Here is a 19547-nt window from a genome sequence, read left to right as displayed (position 1 = left end):
CGGGGCTTTGAGCAAATACCCAGGAACAGCATCCACAGCAGAGTGTAACAGGCCAAGCCTTCAGCAAGTTCCGATCCGGCTCTGCAGCATCCCTGAGCTGGCGGGCAGGGCGCCTCTGTGGGGGAGGGGGTGGAGCCCAGAAAGAGAGATGCCAGAGTCAGCAACGGAGGGGGCATGGGGGGCCATGCCAGCAACAGGGGGACCAGGAACCCCGCGTCCAACAGGCAGTGAGGGAGGGGAGGTTCCTGAGCCTGGGCAGCCCACACGCAGGCAGCAGTATCTGTCTCACGCTAGGAGTACTGGAGATGCCCAGTGGGGGGCGGGGGAGCTGGCCTGGGGGAGAGAGGAAATGTGAAACAGGTAAGTAATGGGGGCAGGAGCCTGCCTTAGTCACCCCTCGAGAGTCCCCGCTCAGCCCAACCCCCAGAGTCCCAGCTCACCCCCACCTTGCCCGGTGCCAGCGAGCGAGACGCTCCTGAGCCGTGTCTGCAGCCAGCCCTCACCTGGAGGGGAGCACCATGATGTGGGGGTTCTCAGAGCGCACCAAGGACAGCTCAGGCCCGGAGCCGAGGGGCCCGGCGGGATCAGAGGGCAGCAGCCTCCTGGGCAGGGGCAGCTTGGCAGGGCATGGAGGCTGCGGAGAGACGTCAGGGTGAGTTAATGAGGAGGGCTCATGGCCTGGGGCCTCACGCAGGAGTAGGGAGCTCACGCAGCACCCACACACCCCCCACCCATACCCTGCACATCCCTTGGGGGGAGACAAGGTCGATCCCCCACCACCCCACACAGGCAGCCTGGCACCTGCTGGGCCCCACAGCCAGACATCCCTCCACACGCACAGATCCATGCCACCATCACCATCACCCCGCCTGGCACCCGCCGGCGCGGTTACCTGAGTGCCTTTCAGCACAGGGTCTGCAGGCAGCGGGCGCGTGGGGGGGGGGCGGCCTGTCCCGCAGAAAGGCCTGGCAGAGAGAGCAGGGACAGTGAAACAGCAACACAGCGCCCCACGCTGGCAGCTGCTGGGGGGTCCGCACAGACCCCTGGGGAAGAGGCAGGTCCTGCCTGCCTCAGCCGGGGGGAGATGGGAGCCCAGCTCCGGGCCAGGGGCTCCAGGGACAGAGTGGGGCCAGGGCTGCCCCGCAGGGAGCCGAACACCAATAGGCTGGGGCTAAAATCTCCCAGCCAGGGTGCAGCAATGCCAGGGGGCCCGTGGGGAGCTGCTGGCCCAGTGCCCCTCCCGTGGCCAGGCGTGAGAGCCTGGGGCAGGGCGTGCTGGGCCCCGGGCTGGGGTCTGCATGTCAGGCTTGGGGAGAGTTTGGGGCAAAGGCCACATGTTGGGTGCTTGCTCTGCCCCATGGCAGCACCCAGGATCCCACAGCCCAGCACAGGGATGCACGGCCCTCGTGGCTATGTCCTGCCCCCACATCGGGGCTGGGGAAGAGACGTGGGGTGGTGGGACAGGGCAACCCCCCAGACCCTGTGGGGCCAGTTTCACACTCAGCCCCTGCCCTCACTGCTGCTCTGACCCCATCACTGCACGGGAGGGGAGGCCCAGGCAAGCCCTGGAGCCCAGCCCTGTGGGGGCAGAAGTCGGTGTCCCCAGTGAGTCCATGCAGTGCCAGGCATGCAGGGGCCTTGGTTGGGGAGTTAGAGCAGCTGCCGCCCTGGGCCCCCATCCGCGCCCGGCAGGGCCCAAGGACATTACCTGGGATTCCTTAGGAACCGGGTCGGGCGGGAGCGGCTTGGAGGGCGGGTCGGGCCGGGCCCAGCCGTGGGAAATGGGCTGCGGAAAGAAGAGGAGCAGAAAGCGGTGGCGGGGGGGAGTGTCAGTGAGACCAGGGTTGGGGAGGTTAAGAGACGGGCCGGGGGACCATGCAGGCAGGGGTCAGTCGGTCAGTCAGTCGCCATGCAGCATGCGGAGAGTCAACTGGCAGGACAGAGACACCCACCCACCCACGTCCCCCCAGGGCAGAGCAGATTGCCTCCCCCTGACCCCGCACAGGTTCCACTCGCAAGGACCCCCCAGAATCTCAAGAGGTCGCAGCCCATGGAGAGGAGCCCCCATGCCAGCACCAGGGGGCCCTGGATTGAGGCACAGCCCTGCGCCAGGCTGCTGCCCGGGCAGGACACCCCTTCCTTTTGGAGGAATGCACCCCGCTCCCTGGGGGCCAATCCTCTCCCCTCACACTGGGGCTGGCCCAGGGCCCCACAGGAGCAATCAGACCCCGGCACCCCCAGAACCCCTCACCCAGCAGCATCCAGCACCACCCCAACGCTGCCAGGGGAAGGAGGGGGCATAGTGCCGGGATCGGCTCCCTAAGCCTTGGGGCCAGGTCAGGGATGGTCAGCGAGTGATGTCCTTGGCTGTACCCCGACCCACAGACAGCACCTCCAGCAGCACAGCAGCCCTATGCCAGGGCAGGGACCAGCACCCCTTGCTGCCCTCATAACGGCACGGCCCACTCTCCATCACAGCCCTGGGGCCAGCCCTGCCTGCCAGGGGAAAGCGCCCCCTGCTATCCGCCATAACGGCACGGCCCCACCTCCCCATCACAGCCCTAGGGCCAGCCCTGCCTGCTGGGGAGAGCGCCCCCTGCTGCCCCCCATAACGCTCCCTGTGGCACGGCCCCCCTCCCCATCACAGCCCTGGGGCCAGCCCTGCCTGCTGGGGAGAGCGCCCCCTGCTGCCCCCCATAACGCTCCCTGCGGCACGGCCCCACCCCCCCCATCACAGCCCTGGGGCCAACCCTGCCTGCTGGGGAGAGCGCCCCCTGCTACCCCCCATAACGGCACGGCCCCACCTCCCCATCACAGCCCTAGGGCCAGTCCTGCCTGCTGGGGAGAGCGCCCCCTGCTGCCCCCCATAACGCTCCCTGCGGCACGGTCCCACCCCCCCCATCACAGCCCTGGGGCCAACCCTGCCTGTTGGGGAGAGCGCCCCCTGCTACCTCCCATAACGGCACGGCCCCACCTCCCCATCACAGCCCTAGGGCCAGCCCTGCCTGCTGGGGAGAGCGCCCCTGCTGCCCCCCATAACCGCTCCCTGCGGCACGCCCCCCCCCCATCACAGCCCTGGGGCCAACCCTGCCTGTTGGGGAGAGCGCCCCTGCTGCCCCCCATAACGCTCCCTGCGGCACGGCCCCACCCCCCCAGCACAGCCCTGGGGCCAGCCCTGCCTGCTGGGGAGAGCGCCCCTGCTGCCCCCCATAACGGCACGGCCCCACCTCCCCATCACAGCCCTAGGGGCAGTCCTGCCTGCTGGGGAGAGCGCCCCCTGCTGCCCCCCATAACACTCCCTGCGGCACAGGGTTGTGACTTGCCCCGCCACACTGGCGCGAGGTGAAGTTGAAGTGGCACCGCTGTTCCAATCACAGTTCTACATCCACCCACACACACATCCCCACACCCACGTGCGCATACACACCCCTTCCCAGCCGCAGCTCTCACGCCCAGCACGCGCAGGGGCGACTCGCTGGCTGGAGAGCTCTCCCCGATACACTTGGTGGGGAGTGAACGTAGGACGCCACCACTCAGTTTAACTCAATTGCTCATTCTGGGGGTGGGGGGGTTAAACTTCCCGTTCTCCCCTGACGTGTTGGAAGCCCAACTCTCATAAGTGCCCCCTAGTTCCCCGTGCCCCTGGGAAAGTATCGCCGGGAGAGAGCCCCTTATGGAGCCCCCACTGTGGAGCACCGCACCCACCGTTCCCCTGGGCCAGTACTGCCGGGAGAGAGCCCCCTACGGAGCCCCCGCCCTGGAGCACCGCACCCCCTGTGCCCCTGGGGCCTGCACTGCCAGGGGGAGAGCCCCCTACGGAGCCCTCACCCTGGAGCACCGCACCCCCCGTGCCCCTGGGACCAGCACTGACTGGGGACTGAGCCCCCTACGGAGCCCCCGCCCTGGAGCACCACACCCACCTTGCCCCTGGGCCAGTACTGCCGGGAGAGAGCCCCCTACGGAGCCCCCGCCCTGGAGCACCGCACCCCCCGTGCCCCTGGGACCAGCACTGACTGGGGACTGAGCCCCCTACGGAGCCCCCGCCCTGGAGCACCACACCCACCTTGCCCCTGGGCCAGTACTGCCGGGAGAGAGCCCCCTACGGAGCCCCTGCCCTGGAGCACCGCACCCCCTGTGCCCCTGGGGCCTGCACTGCCAGGGGGAGAGCCCCCTACGGAGCCCTCACCCTGGAGCGCCGCACCCCCCGTGCCCCTGGGACCAGCACTGACTGGGGACTGAGCCCCCTACGGAGCCCCCGCCCTGGAGCGCCGCACCCCCCGTGCCCCTGGGGCCAGCACTGACTGGAGATTGTGCCCCCTACTTGAGCACCTGCCGTCCGCCACTAGGGCCATCTTGGCAACTGCAGCAGCTCAGACCCCATCCCCAGAACACATCGCCCATGGGAGCAGGACCCTGGCCTCTCCCCAGTTGCCCGCAGCGCTGGCTCCCTGCCCCAGCTGTGGGGCCCCAGGCAGGACGGGAGTGGCCCCCAGCATGAGGTGGGTGGTGCTGGACTCACTTTACTGATGGGCATCATCTGCAGCTCGGTGCTCTGGGGCCACTGCAGGGGCCGCGGGTGCCCAGGGTGGGGCTTGTTGTAGCCTCGCGGCTCCAGCTGAGCGATCCTGGGGGAGGAAACACGTCTCAGGCGCCTGCAGGGCAGCGTCCCCCCCCATTTCACACACATCCCCACCCCCAGGGTACCAGGTTGCAAGACTGTGCAGAGAGGGCACCGGCACCTACCCCAACCAGGACAGCCCCAGGCGGCCCCCCAAGCCAGCACTGCCCCCAGGAGCACCCAGTCCTGGTGTCCCCAATTCCCCAGCCAGGGGGCAGGCAGAACCCCCACACAGGACAGCAGGCATCTCACCAGGGCCAGCTGCCCCTAGCATGGCAGGTCCATGGCAACCAGCCACCCCCCCTAACTTCCTGGGAAGGCTGATCCCCAGCCCCTGGCCAGCCCCCCCAGGCCCCGCAGAGCTGGGGGTGAGAGACTGGACAGCACTCAGCGACCAGTCACCAGTAGAGAGAGACAGGGGACAGGACTTCCTTCTTCTCAGAGGGGGACACGGGGAGTAGAACCCTCCAGGCAAGTAACTCAGAGCCCCCCACTCAGGGGGGGAACGGGAATATGGTGAGAGGAACCCGTGACGCTCCCCCATCTATCCACTGGGGCCCACGGGGAAGCCAGGCCCCACCAAAGTGAAGCGAGCCAGTGTCCAGCCCCCCGCCCCCCCGCAGCGACGTTACCCGTTCGGGTCGGCCGAGACTCCTGTGCTGAGCAATTGCACCTGGGTGCCTGGCTTGGCGCTGCAGGACGAAGAGAGTCAGGGTCACATCCCAGGCCCAGAACGTACCCATGGGAGCCAGGGAGCAGAGGCGGTTACTGTGCTGGGGACGCAGGGGGGAGAAGGGGGGAGGCAGGCCCGGGACGGGGGTGGGGGGAGCGTTACCTGTACTGGCAGCTGGTGCCCTTGCCGAGCTGACAGAGGCGCTGGTGCAGGCCGGCGCGCTTGGCGTAGCAAAGCCCCAGAGCGAGGGCCAGGAGCAGTGCGGCTGGGATCAACAGGGTGGTGGGGAGCGAGCTGCCCCCTGGCAGGAGAACAGTCTGTTAGTGTCCCTGGCAGAAAAGGCCCTCCCTGCATCCTGCCCCCAGCACACAAAGCCCCATTCTTCTCACGCCCCACGCAGCTGGGGGGGGCCCTGCATCCACCACGTGTGCCCAGCTTGGCCCTCGGGTGCCACCAGCCCCACCCCAGGGGGAGACGGGTCTGAAACCCTGCCCTGCCTAGCCGGATGCCTGGGTCCCAGCCTTGTCAGTGTCAGAAACAGCATGATCAGCCCCAGCCCCTGTGCCTTGCCCCCCCCTCACCTTGCTCCAGGCCCCCGGGGCCGCTGTCCACGCTGCCCCCGGCCCCCGGGCTGTTGCAGGCGGGGGCGGCCCAGCCCGCCTCACAGTGGCAGTGCCCGTTGTTGTTGCAGACCTGGTGGGGGGGACACAGAGCCTCCTCACTGATGGGCTCTCAGCAAAGGGACGGCACAGCCTCCCCTCCCCCCAGACCTGCTGCCCCACTCACCCCGTGTCCGTGGCATTTACTCCCACACTCCTGCACCCCCAGCTCGGAGACGTCTCGGCACCGGGCACTTCTGCACACCTGCCCGGAGAGAGAGGGAGTCACGTGAGAGAAGGGGGGGGGCCCTGGCCCAGCATGGGGGGGCCAGCGACCCCCTTCCCACTTGGCTGCTGCACCTGTTCCTCCCCTGTGCCCCGGGGTGTCCCCCCAGCTCACCTTCCCAGGGCCACAGGCCGTGCCCGGCAGCACCATGGCCAGGTCGCTCACATCCTCACCCAGGGGCAGGGGGATAGCGCGGCAGCCAGGTGCCACTCCATCCTCCAGTGTGCCCTGGGCACTGCCCCCCTGGCACTGCAGCCTCCCGCAGCCAGCGTCCCTACACGGGCAGACAGGGGTCAGGAGGATGGACAGATAGGGTAGGAGGGAGGGGATAGATGGGTGATGTACAGGAGTCACTCACCGCTGGGCACAGGGGATGTACGTGCCATTGGGGCGCTGCCCGCAGTGCCCATGCTCATCCCCTCTGGCATTCAGGGAGGCCATGCAGACATCGGAGACGGGCCCTGAACCTGCACGGGACAGAGCTGTGAGCATCGCAGGGGCCTCGGCACCCCCGCTCCATCTCCCCAGAGTCCCCCCAGCTCTGCACCCCCACACTCAGCTCCACTGCATCCCGCCCTCCCATCAGACCCCTGCCACTTACCTGGGCCCCACAGCTCCTGGCACTGGCCCTGGTAGGTGGTGCAGGCCCCCTCGTAGCAGCGGGCCTGGCCCCCGGCGCAGGGTTGCCCGTCCTGGAGGTATGTGTTGGGAGGGCAGCGTGGGGACAGCCCGTCGCAGAACTCAGGGAGGTCACACTCACCACGGGGCTCCCGGCACACGGAGCCGGCCCCTCGCAGCTGGGGATCAGAAAGAGTCAGAATGGGCGGTGTGTGGGGGGTCTCTGGCCTGACCTCTAGCTCTGGGGGGCTCACTGGGCAGTGCTCCCGGGGTGAAGCAGGAGGCTGCAGGGCCTGCCCTGAGGGACGAGGGGGACCCCTGAGGGTCTGGCACATCAAAGGGCCCAAGCTGGGGGCACAGTGCCGACCCCACAGAGCCGTGACCCCCCCTTGCAGTAAAACCAGCTGTCATGTGGGTCGGTCCCCAAAGCCTGGCTAACCCCAACACCTCCCATGCTCCCTGCTGCCCCCGGCAGAGACTGGCTGGGCATGTCCGTGCCGAGTTCGTGCCGGCTGTTCCTTAGTGCCTGCTCCAGGGGCTCTGAGTAGTTTAACCGTTTGCTCTAGGCTCTTTCCAGCCAGTGAGGTCAGGCTGATGGGTCGGTAACACCCTGGGCCCTACGTTTGCCCTTCTCCGCCCTCCGGGGGCTCTTGACGAGAAATACCAGTGGGTCTGTGATTGCTTCAGCTAGTTCCGTCAGCAGCTGGGGCCGCGTTCCATCAGCCCTGCCACTGGACTCTAGCGACCGTAGCCCAGGTATAACCCGTTCCTTCCCACACCCTTAATATTAATTGCGCTGCCATCTGGTCGTGCACCCCCAGAAAGCGACGAGGTGGAGCCCAGGGCTGGGCTGGCAGGGGGCTGCGGGTCGGGAGTGAGGGGCACTGGCAGGGCCCTTCCACTCACCTTGCAGTCCTGGCAGCAGGTATCCCCCGTGGCACACTCAGCTCCAGGGGCCAGCTGGCAGCTGCTGGCGTTGCAGCAGGGGTCAGTGCACTCCTGCGAGGCAGAGGGGCGGGGTGAGCAGATGTGACGAAGTGGGGGATTTTCTGTTTTTTTCCTTGGTTTTTCCAGTGGTTTGCGTGCAGAGGGGGTGGGACTCAGTGTCCCAGGTGTTACTGGTTTAACGAGGCGAGGGGAGAGGGAGTTTGTTGGTACACAGGACCCGAGAGGGAACTTGAGACCCCAGCCGATGGCCTGGAGGATGGAGACCCCAGCGACTGGTGACCGGGAGGCCCAGCTCAGGAGTCACAGCCGGTTCTGGCCAGTGGGGGACAATGGGCTGCAAGGAAAGGACCCCAGTGACGTGACCAGCTGGTTCCAGCCAGAGGGGCCAGAGGACAGGAGAGGAGGTCCAGGCGACCCTGTTTACCTGGATAGACGACAATGGACAGAGGGGGTTTGGGGCCGGGGATATCGGAGGCCCAGCAGGGAGCAGGGGGGCTCTGCGCTGGAGAGGGGGAGCAGGCAGAGCCCCCCTGAATGCAGGAGAGACTTGGATGTGCTGTGCTGAGGCCCTGAGAGTTTCCTGTGCTGGGTTCAGATGCTCAATAAACCCTCCTGTTTTATGCTGGCTGAGAGTCGCTCCGGGCTAGAGAACAGGGGGCATTGTCCCCTTTGGGGGTGAGAAGGCCCAGGGCCCCAGAGCGAGGAGACTCCCTGAGGGGGCCCACGGCAGAGACAGACGTGCTGTGAGTCCGTGACAGCGGGGCCCTGGGTGCGATGAGCAGACATCCCCTCACACACGTGCCTCCCCCTCTTACCGCCCGGAGGCCGCAGTCGCACGTCTCGTTCTTCTCCACCAGCCAGTTCCCACAGTGCGGGCGCACGATGAAGCTCTTGGGCTCAGGCACGTTGAAGAGGCACCAGCCCTGGCCCCAGCGCAGGCTCTGCTCCACGTCCTGCTGGCTGCAGCTGCTGAAGCTCAGACCGGGCATCAGCCTGTGGAGGGGAGCCCGTGAGTGCAGGGGGGCAGGGCCCGGGGACCCCCCTTCCCCCCACACACGCCAGGACCCCCAGACTCACCCTGTGGGCGGCGCCATGATGCAGCTCCGCTCCTGGTAGGGGCCAACGCAGTCACACTGGCGCCCGGCACCGTCGTGCTTCATGCCCAGGTTGTGGCCCAGCTGGTGAGCCACGGTGGAGGCCACGACCAGGATGCTGACTGAGTGATCCTGTGCAAAGAGGCTGGATCAGAGTGGGCAGGGGCAGAGGAGGGGGCAGGGGCAGGGGTGGGGCGGTACTCACCACGCTGACCCCGCCCGATCGCGCAGCCGAGCACATGGAGGCCTGGGACGCCATCCCCACCGCCACCCCCTCCAGCGGGGCCCCCCTGTAAGAGCAAGCGAGTGTTAGGGGGGCCAGAGCCCAGACCCTGGCCACGTGCGCCTGGCATCAGACAGGCTCCAGCCTGGCCCCCCCCCCCCGGCCCCCGCACTCACGTGAGCAGCTGGGCGTTGTCATGCGGGAGCCGGGGCAGCAGCTCCTTCTCCCTCCACTGCAGGAAGCGCTCCAGCGTGGCCCGGGCGCTGGGCCCCACGGCGATGGGGTCCCCTTGGTTCCACACTTCCACTGCCAGCAGCGCCACGCGGACACCCAGGGGCCGATAGAACTGGGGGGAAGCTGGGGTTAGAGATGCTGGCCAGGCAACGGGCGCCAGACCAGAGTCACTGATGGCACCACTGCCCGCACCAGGGCAGTCCACACTGGGAGTCAGGGCTGGCACAGCAGGGGCTGCGGGACGGGAGTGAGGGGGGCCTGGAGCTGGGGGAGGGGGTGAACGACCCTGATGAACTGGGAATGTTCTTCATGTTTTCTTTGAATGCTGGGTGGGTGCCTGTGACGCAGCAGGGAGAGGGGAGTGTTGGCCTGGGAAGGTTGCAGGGGAGTTGTGCTGGGACTGGCTGCATTGGGGAAGGGAGGATACCTGAGCAGGTAACCTGAGAACCAGGCTGGAGGAGGAGCCAAGTGACACCTCTGCTGGGGAAATGGACAAAGGCTGGAGGAGGAGCAGGGGAGGGGCCCTGCGGAGTGGGGGGGAGGAGAAGGAGGAGATGGCTGGAGGGAGTTTCAGTTTGGAGCTGGCTGGGAAATGGAGGGGAGCCCAGACAGGGCTCTGGCCTCCCTGGGGCCCCTCCAATATGGACCTAACTGAGGGGTCCTGTTGTCTGTACCCGCAAGGCCTGTCTTGGACTGTGTTTCTGTTGTCTAAATAAACCTTCTGTGTTACTGGCTGGCTGAGAGTCCTGGTGAATTGCAGGAAGTGGGGGGTGCAGGACCTTGACTCCCCCAAACTCTGTGACAACGACACAGACCTGGGATAACTGGGACTGCGGGACAGGAGTGAGGGGACGCAGAGCTGTGGGGAGGGGGGAGGCGCAGGCTGGGATAACCGGGGCTGCGGGGCAGGAGTGAGGGGCACTGGCAGAGCTGGGGGGTAAGGGCATCCCAGGGGTCATTAGGGACCCACCGTGTCCACCTGGTTGGCGATCTCCAGCATCCGGGTCTGGATCCGTTTCATGTTGGGGTAATTCTTGAACTGCAAGGGGGGAGAGGAGGCGTCAAGGGGGAGGAGCCTCCATGGGGTTCAGGAGAGTGAGGCAGATTCCTCCCCTCCCCACCCAGCATGGCCAGGAGTCACTCACCTCTGCATGGTCCACCACCATCACCAGCTCCACGAACGGCTGCTCTGGGGCTGCCTCCCGCTTCCCCTGGGGAGAAGGGTGAGCCAGTGAGTGGGGAGGAGGGCACTCAGCGAACGCATGGACACAAGAGCCAGAACCGGGGGAGGGGGGGGAAGGAGAGGGGGTTGTGACCTGGGGACCCAGGCAACAGCTTCCCCCCATCCCAGAGACAAATGAGACTGGGGGGGGGCGCTGTGGCCCCAGACACCCCCCAATTCCCCTCCCCCACATACCCTGTGTGGTTCCGGGTCCAGCAGTGGCTGTGTATGGTTGAGGGGGCCCAGCCCACACTCCCTCTGTCCCAGCCGCATGTCCCGGGGCCTGTAGGCCAGGTGCCTCCCGCGGGGCCCTTGGGGGTCCGGCTCCAGGCCATAGCTCCTGTTCTCCGAGGCCACGAGGACACCACTAGGAGAGGAGGGGGAGACGGGTGTTAGCTGGGGGGCAGGGATGGGGTTAATCCTCAGGGCAGGTCACAAGAGAGGCAGGGGTCAGGGGCTCAGCAAAACTGCAGCCCCTGCTTGGCGGGGGTGGGGGGGGCAGGGCTATGGTCACTGGGGCTGCAGGTCGGGACCAAGGGGCACCCACAACGGCTCCTCTTTAAAACCCACAGAGATCACCCCCCCACACACATCCTTCCATTGGCCAGGGCACCCCCGCACCCACTGTCCCTTCCCCCCATCACCCCCGATTTCAGCCCCCAGCCTGCAGCTGCAGAGCTCTCCCCAACCTGAGTCCGGAGCAGGTGCAGACGCTGGCCCAGGAGCCTGGATACTCCCGGACGTGGCCCCGGTAGCAGCAGTTTCCCTGCAGCAGAGAGAAGCTGAGTTTAGCTGCAGCGCCAAGGGCTCTCGGGGGACCCAGCTGGGACCTCTCCCCCTGCAAAGCAGCCCTGGCCAGCAATGAGAGGAGGAGACACTGGTCCAAGTAATGGACCAGTACAAATACAACAGTGCCAATGACAGGGCACTGCCCTGGGGAAGCTCGCAGCACCCCCCGCACGCGCGCACGCACACACACACACCCCCGAGTCCTGCACAGCCAGGGCACTGCCGTCAGACTCACCTGCTGGGGGGGTGGGAATTTTCTGTACTATTTTTATGTCCGTTCACCACCACCACCACCCCCATGTGCCTCAGTTTTTCCCTCCATTTTGCATGGCTGGGAGAGGCGTTTGCTTCCATGGCAGCTGGAGACAGTTGTGAATGTCACCCAGGCGGAGGAGTCACTGAGAGGGGGTGGCCCAGGCCCCCCTAAATCCGTGGAGAATCTCAGAGAACAAAGCCAATTAAGGGACAGTGACACCTGGCAAGGAGGTAGGGGAAAGAGGGATATCACCTCCTCTGCACACAATCCCCAAGCTGGAGAACAAAGGATGGGGGAAGGGGAGGGACAGAGCTGGGGGGTTTCACTGGGACCTGCCCCATGGGCCGGGGGTTTGCTGAGCGGTGACAGGGCTCTGACGCTGCTTTCATCTTCAGCTCTCAGCACCCGCGAGTAATAAACCCGGCATGCTGAGTGCGCTGTGTGGGTGTCCCTACCAGCACTGGGCAAGGGGCACCCGTCCCTGCAGGGCAGAAGTCTCTGCCCGGCGCTGGTGCACCTGCTGGGTGATGCAGGAGGGCAGGTGCCCCAGCAGTTCGGTCTAAGGTGGTGAAGCCGCATGGCCTGCCCTGGGGAGGAGTGGGACCCCTGGGGGTCTGCCACGCTGTAGGGGTCTGCCAGAGACTGATCCTGTGGATCCCTGACACCTGCATGGCCAGCCACAAACCTACCTGCGAGCCGGCAGTCTGCGTCACCCGCGTGCCGTTGGGCAGGTAATAGAGCAGTGCCCGGGTGCCCGGAGCCACCTCCCTGCCGGAGATAGGCAGACAGTGAGAGCGAGCCCAGGGACAGGCTTCCCCACCCCACCCCATCTCTGGGATGCCGGGGGCTGCACCAGCCAATGGGAGCACGGCCCCCAGGGTGCACAGCATCCCCATAGGCCAGAGGGGCACTGCCTTGCTCCCCAAGAACAGAGGCAGAAGGTGTTCCCCATCCACCGGGCCCACGGAGGGGCCAGCGGGAGCATGACCCAGCTGGAGCCCATCTGCTGCCAGGCCATTGCCCCTGCACACACTCCAGGCTCCCCAGAGCAACACCCCCAGGCCTCCGTAGAACAATACATGGGCACCCCAGCCACCCCCCAGTGCCTCTCAGACCCACAGCTCCCTCCTCACAGAGCTCCCTAGCCACCACCTGCAGCTTCCCCCCCCCCCCGAACAATGCACAGGTGTCTCAGCCACCCCATACAGCCCCCCAGCTCCCTCCCCACAGGGCCCCCAGCCACCCCCTGCAGCTCTCCAGCTTCCTGCCCCCCAGTACCCGCCTGCAGCCCTCCAGCTCCCTCTTCATAGGGCTCCCTGCCCACCCCCTGCAGCTCCCTCCCCCGCCCCCAGAACAATGCACAAGTGTCTCGGCCACCCCGTGCAGACCCCCAGCTCCCTCCCCATAGGGCCACTGGCCACCCCCTGCAGCTCCCTGCCCCCCAGGGCCTCCCAGGTCCCTCCTCATAGGGCCCCCCAGCCATCCTGTGCAGCTCCCTCTCCCACCCCTGGTTCCCCTAGAACAATGCTCTGGTGCCCCGGGCACCCACTGCAGCCCCCCAGCTCCCTCCCCCCCTCAGGGCCCAGCAGAGTAAGCCCTGTGCAGCTCAGATGCTGCCTCCCCCCCACACACACGGTCACAGCCAGCTGGTGGGGAGGGGAGGAAGAGGGGTACAGGGAACACACCCAGTCCTCCTGTGACGGAGCAGGGAGTGGGGCAGATCTGACCTGGGAATGTTGCAGAGGAGTTACATTGGGGAGGGGGAACTTCCCTTGAAGGAGGCTCCCTGAGCCAGGAGAGGGTTGGGAGAAGTGACACCTTCTGCCTGGGGAGACTGGACAAAGGAGAGGAGGAGCTGGGGGGAGGGAGGAGAGAGCAGCTGGAGGAGGTTTGGTTTTCAGTCTTGGGCTGAGAGGCAACGCAGAGAACCCCAAACTGGGGTCTAAGCTCCCTGAACCCCCCAGAAGGACCTGGCTGAGGGGTCCTGGCTGTACCTACAAGCCCTGCTTGGGATTGTGGTCCTGTCGGCTAATAAACCTTCTGGGTTACTGGCTGGCTGAGAGTCCCGGTGAAGCGCAGGAAGAGGGGGTGCAGGGCCCTGACTCCCCACACTGCGTGACACTCCCCTAAACTCACCGGTTTTGCTCTAACTCCAGCACAAGCTGCGTCCCCTCCAGGTCCAGGGCCACCTGAAGCCGGGCTGGGAAGCCCTCCTGGGGGAGACCAAGGAGCGGGTTACAGGCCCAGCAGCCAGCGATCCCCAGCCTGGGAGTCACCCCCAACACCCACCCAGGATGGAACACAGGGCTGGTCCCCACCAGGGGGCACCCCAATTCAGGTTCCCTGCCCCACCCCTTACTGGCAGCCAAGGGGGTGCGATAGAGTCACTAGGACAGGGGTAAAGCCAGCTCCTCTGCCCCTTCCCCATGGCTGAGCCCCCCTGTGTTTGGAAGAAGGAAGCGTGGGGGGTGCACCCACCAATGCCCCCTGGCAGACAATGTCCCAGCTCACCCACCCGCCCAACCCTACTCATCGCAGCCCAGCCCAGCATTGGGGTCGCTTGGCCTCTGCTTTGGGCAGGGCTCAGCTCCCCTGCCATGGTTTGGGGTGCTCGTCCCCTCCCCAGCCAGCATCGCCGATGGGGCCCAAGCTGTGACGGAGGGAGCGGTGGACGGGGCAGCTCCCACCACTCATGTGGTCTCGGTTAGGCCCTAGCATGCTGGAGGTCAGGCAGAGGTCAGGATGGGGGTCCCCTCCCGGAGCTCGCCAGGAAGCGCCCCTCCCTCATTAGCTCATTGTCCTGGGTGTGGGGTGTCGCAGGAGGTGTCCCGCCCCCCACCCCCTCCACACCCTGCGCTTCCTGCCAGCACGGAGCAAAGAGGAAATGCCACAGAGGATCCCTGGCTGTGGCCGGGCCAGGCCCTTCCGGTGGGGGGGCGGGCAGGAATGAGCTCACACAGCCGGCCTGGCTGCGGGGGGGACAGGGGAGTCCACAGGGCAGCGTCTCCTTCCCTGCCCCTCTCCCAGCATGGATCTGAAGGGACCTTCCCCAGGCATCCCCAGCTCCCAGTGTGGGGAGCCCCCAGATGCCCCTAAGGAAGCCACTCAAGGCAGCGGGGCCTGCTGGGGCCGGGGACCCCCACACAGGGTTGGGGGGAGCTGCAATGCAGCAGGTCCCTTCTCCCTCATCCTTGCAGAGGCTGGGGGTCTCCCCATGCTCCCATCCCCCCAGAGGCTGCAGATCGTTGCTCCCTGCCAGGACCCCAGGAACAGGGCAGACGCTGAGGCCAGAGCTGGGACAGGGGCTGGGTTTCCTGTGCCTGGAAAAGGAACTGGGGAATCCAACGGGGGTGGCGAGTGATGCCAGAGTAGCACCCATGGGGCTGGGAGGGAAGTGCTAGGGGTCCCCGAGTGCACCCCCAAAGCAGGGGTGATCGCAACAAATGCAGGGGCCAGGCTGTGTGGGCACTGCCCCCTTCCTGCCAGCTGGACTGAGTCCTGCCCATCCCAGGGAGAGGCCCCCACTGACGGACGAGCCGGGGGGGGTGCTACAGTTGGGGGAGAGCAGGAGTGCCAGGGAATGCAGCCAGGTGGAGGGCAGAGTCCTTACCAGGTCTGTCTCAGCCATGCTGAGTGTCTGGTTGCCCTGCAGGATCCGGGGCGTCACATGCCAATAATGTCCCAGGTCCTCACGCTGCCGCCTGGAGCCGCCTGCACGGGGCCAAGAACAGAGCCATCACCCTGGGTGCCCCATTCCCCCAGGCCTCGCCTCACGCAGCACGGATCCATGCACTCCTAGAGCACTGTACCCCTCCCCCAGACTGGCACATGGGTCCCAGACCCCCCTGGGGCTCCCGGCCAGGCAGGTGCACAAAGCATGCCCTGGGAGCCAGACCCGTGCCCTATTCCACATCTGACTCGGTGCCCCAGGAAGAATTGGGGATAGGCTGGGAGCCAGGACTCCTGGGTCCCATTCCCAGCTCTGAGTCTGACGCCCTGTGTGGCCTGGTGAGTGTCTCTGGCTCTCCACCCGCACACTGTAGGTGGGGCGCATGCCCCTCTCTTGGTGAGTGCTCAGAGCAAGGCCCATGCCCTGTGCCCGCCATTCACTAGCGCGTGCCCCCTGCCCCGTGGAGAGACGGCAGCGCTTTCGGGATACGTAGGCCATGTCTACACTACGGCACAGCTGTACTCCCGCCACTGCCGGTGTGTGCAGGATGTGCCCTGACTGCCTGGGCAGGAGGCGCTGCAAGAGACTCACATGTGCATCGGGGAAGAACTGCCAAGGGTCCCACTCCGAAACGGCCTGGCCAAGCCCTAGCAAGCACAGGCAGCCCCCAGCCCCACAGGGCTCCAGCTGCTGGGGCCGCACAGAGATCCCTGCATCTACGCCCATCCCTCCTAAGCTGCATCTGAAGCCAGGTGACCCAGCGGGGTCGGCGGGGTCAGGGTGGAGCAATCATCCACCCCCGGCCTTCCTCCCAGGACCCTGGGGGCAGGCAGCGCTGGGTGGAGCTGGAGGAGCCGGTCGGGTAGGATGCCAGCACAGACCTTCCTGCCCTGCTAGGAGACGCCCCCTCCATCACCATCACCGTAAGGCTGGGTCTCCCCAGGGGGGCTAGGTAACTCCCCCCCAGGACTTCAGGCTCCACATTCCGTTTGGCTCTGCTGAGACACCAGCCGGGAGCTGGGCAGCAGATAGCATGGGTGGGGGGGTGGAATTCATCCCCTGGGCCCCAGAGCCAGCCTAGACTCCTGCCCCCCAGGCACAGCCAAGGACTGGGGGGGATGTCTGGTGAAGAGCTCAACCCGCCATTCACCCATCTCCTCCCCAGCCGCTCTGCATCCACTCCCACCCCCAGGGCCTGTGATGACAAAGCTTACCCTGGGGAGGAGGCTCAGCTCCCCCCACATATCCCCTGACCACCTCCTCTCCCCCCCCCCCCCACTGGTGCAGGGACACCATGGTCCTGCCTTCCCACCCCCTGGCAGCCTCCATGACCTGCAGCCCCCTGGCTCCATATGGCTCTCAGCTGCAGCCCGCCCCCACCCCAGTGATGCCAAACCTGTGCCAATGCAGCCTGCCCCCCAACCAATTGTCTCAGGCTCTCTGCAACCACAGGCAGAGTCAGTTGCGTGGGGGCAGGAAGCTGCCTTGAGTACAACTTGCAGGGAAACCTGCCTGAGTCTGCAGAGAGCCTGAGCCAATTGTCCCAAAGGGAAGCTGTGCGCTGCCTCTCACTAGGGCATTAGCTCCAAGCCCCACTGCTCTGGGGCTCCCACCAACCTCACCCAGAGGGCTGCTCCAGGCATGGCAGGCAAGGGAAAGCACAGTGGGCCCAGCTCCTCCAAGCAGAGCACAGGAGCCCCTCCAGGTGTGGGTGCAAAGGCACAATGCACCCAGGTGCTTGAATCCACCCTTGTCAGACAGGAACGCCCAGACCCCCATGGCACCTGGCCCCACTCTCAGCGAGTCCGACAGGCACCTGCGCAGCGGGGGGATGGGCCGGGCCAAAGGTCTGCAGGAGTCGCATCAGCACAGGTTTGCTCACCTGTCGCGGCCCCTCCCTGCAGGGTCGCCAGGCGCTTGGAAGGAAGCACGGGGCTGGTGCTCGGCCCCAGTCCCAGCCACAGACAGGGGCCCACTCCCCGCCCCCGCTAGACCCCAATTCCCGCCCGGAGCCGGGAGAAAACCCAGGGGTCCTGGCTCCCAGCCCCCCCAATCCACCAGACCCCATTCCCCGCCTCGAGCCTGGGAGAGAACCCAGGAGTCCTGGCTCCCAGCCCCCCGCTCTGACCCATCCGGCCCCAGTGACTTGCGCGCCGACTCCAAGGGTTTCCGTGATCCCCCACCCCCTGTTCGTCCCAGCCCCCGCGCCGCCCGCTCACCTGCGCGCCGGGCGCCCCAGCCGGCTCCGCGGGGGCCCGACTCGTGCGGGGGCCCGGGGAGCCCGGAGCCGCTGCCCAGGGCCCAGAGCAGCCCGAGGAGCAGCCGCAGCCCCATGGCGGGGCTCAGCCGCCGGCCCTCGCTCCTGGTGTGCGGGGCGCCGCGGCTGCGGGTTTATCCCAGCTCCGATCCGGCCGGGCCGCCCCCGCCCTCCCGGCTCGCACGGAGCGGGGCCGGGCCGGGCCTGGCAGCGCCCGCTCGGCCGGGAAGTTCCCCTCCCCGGCCGGCCCTGCCAGGGCTCAGGTCCGCCCAGCGAGCTCCGCCTACGCCGGCCCCCGGGGAGCTCGGCATCGTTCGCCGGCCGCTCACCTCCGCCTGCCCCGCAGACCCTGACCCCACCCCGCTCTCCACCCCCGCCCCCAGACCCCGACCCCTCTGCCCCCCAGACACTGACCCCGACCGCACCCCACCTCCGCCCCTCAGACCCCAACCCCTCTGCCCCCCAACTGCCCCGCTCCCCTCCGTCTGCCCCCATCACACCGATCCCTCTGCCCTGCTCCCCCTGCCCCCCAACTTCCCGGCTCCCCACCCCTGCCCCCTAGACCCTGACAGCTCTGCCGCCCGACTGCCCCGCAGACCCTGACCCCGACCGCACCCCACCCCCGCCCCTCAGACCCTGACCCCTCTGCCCCCCAACTGCCCCACAGACCCCGACCGCACCCCACCCCCGCCCCTCTGCCCCCGACCCCTCTGCCACCCAACTGCCCCGCAGACCCTGACCCCGAACCCTCCACCCCGCTCCCCACCCCCACCTCCCAGACCCTGACCCCTCTGCCCCCCAACTGCCCCGCAGACCCTGACCCCGACCGCACCCCACCCCCGCCCCTCAGACCCTGACCCCTCTGCCCCCCAACTGCCCCGCAGACCCTGACCCCGACCGCACCCCACCTCCGCCCCTCAGACCCCGACCCCTCTGCCCCCCAACTGCCCCGCAGACCCTGACCCCGAACCCTCCACCCCGCTCCCCACCTCCACCTCCCAGACCCCGACCCCTCTGCCACCCAACTGCCCCGCAGACCCTGACCCCGAACCCTCCACCCCGCTCCCCACCCCCACCTCCCAGACCCTGACCCCTCTGCCCCCCAACTGCCCCGCAGACCCTGACCCCGACCGCACCCCACCCCCGCCCCTCAGACCCTGACCCCTCTGCCCCCCAACTGCCCCGCAGACCCTGACCCCGACCGCACCCCACCTCCGCCCCTCAGACCCCGACCCCTCTGCCCCCCAACTGCCCCGCAGACCCTGACCCCGAACCCTCCACCCCGCTCCCCACCCCCACCTCCCAGACCCTGACCCCTCTGCCCCCCAACTGCCCCGCAGACCCTGACCCCGACCGCACCCCACCCCCGCCCCTCAGACCCTGACCCCTCTGCCCCCCAACTGCCCTGCAGACCCTGACCACACCCCACCCCCGCCCCTCAGACCCTGACCCCTCTGCCCCCCAACTGCCCCGCAGACCCTGACCCCAACTGCACCCCACCCCCGCCCCTCAGACCCCGACCCCTCTGCCCCCCAACTGCCCCGCAGACCCTGACCCCGACCGCACCCCACCTCCGCCCCTCACACCCTGACCCCTCTGCCCCCCAACTGCCCCACAGACCCTGACCCCGACCGCACCCCACCCCCGCCCCTCAGACCCTGACCCCTCTGCCCCCCAACTGCCCCACAGACCCTGACCCCGACCGCACCCCACCCCCGCCCCTCAGACCCCGACCCCTCTGCCCCCCAACTGCCCCGCAGACCCTGACCCCGAACCCTCCACCCCGCTCCCCACCCCCAGACCCTGACCCCTCTGCCCCCCAACTGCCCCGCAGACCCTGACCCCTCTGCCCCCCAACTGCCCTGCAGACCCTGACCACACCCCACCCCCGCCCCTCAGACCCTGACCCCTCTGCCCCCCAACTGCCCCGCAGACCCTGACCCCGACTGCACCCCACCCCCGCCCCTCAGACCCCGACCCCTCTGCCCCCCAAGTGTCCCGCAGACCCTGACCCCGACTGCACCCCACCCCCGCCCCTCAGACCCCGACCCCTCTGCCCC

The 19547-nt window shown here is 67.5% G+C and overlaps 1 protein-coding gene across 1 annotated transcript; it reads right to left on the bottom strand.

Annotated features, from left to right (window-relative positions):
- Window positions 1-50: 50 nt before the first annotated feature.
- On the bottom strand, window positions 51-17721 carry ADAM15 (ADAM metallopeptidase domain 15). Its single transcript, XM_050930052.1, is given in 26 exon segments — window positions 51-333; window positions 504-634; window positions 893-943; window positions 945-965; window positions 1709-1786; window positions 4520-4625; window positions 5251-5310; window positions 5454-5592; window positions 5873-5984; window positions 6078-6155; window positions 6291-6450; window positions 6535-6643; window positions 6778-6973; window positions 7701-7793; window positions 8558-8735; window positions 8820-8968; window positions 9042-9126; window positions 9236-9405; window positions 10264-10332; window positions 10439-10504; window positions 10711-10882; window positions 11205-11281; window positions 12250-12328; window positions 13697-13773; window positions 15171-15271; window positions 17450-17721. Coding segments are annotated over 26 exon segments (2715 nt in total). The 5' UTR covers window positions 17565-17721; the 3' UTR covers window positions 51-290.
- Between the last annotated feature and the right edge of the window lie 1826 nt (window positions 17722-19547).

The sequence above is a fragment of the Gopherus flavomarginatus genome, chromosome 20, assembly GCF_025201925.1.
Source record: "Gopherus flavomarginatus isolate rGopFla2 chromosome 20, rGopFla2.mat.asm, whole genome shotgun sequence".
NCBI lineage: Eukaryota > Metazoa > Chordata > Testudines > Testudinidae > Gopherus > Gopherus flavomarginatus.
Note: the sequence above shows the minus strand (reverse complement) of the source record. Positions and strands in the feature narration are given on the sequence as shown.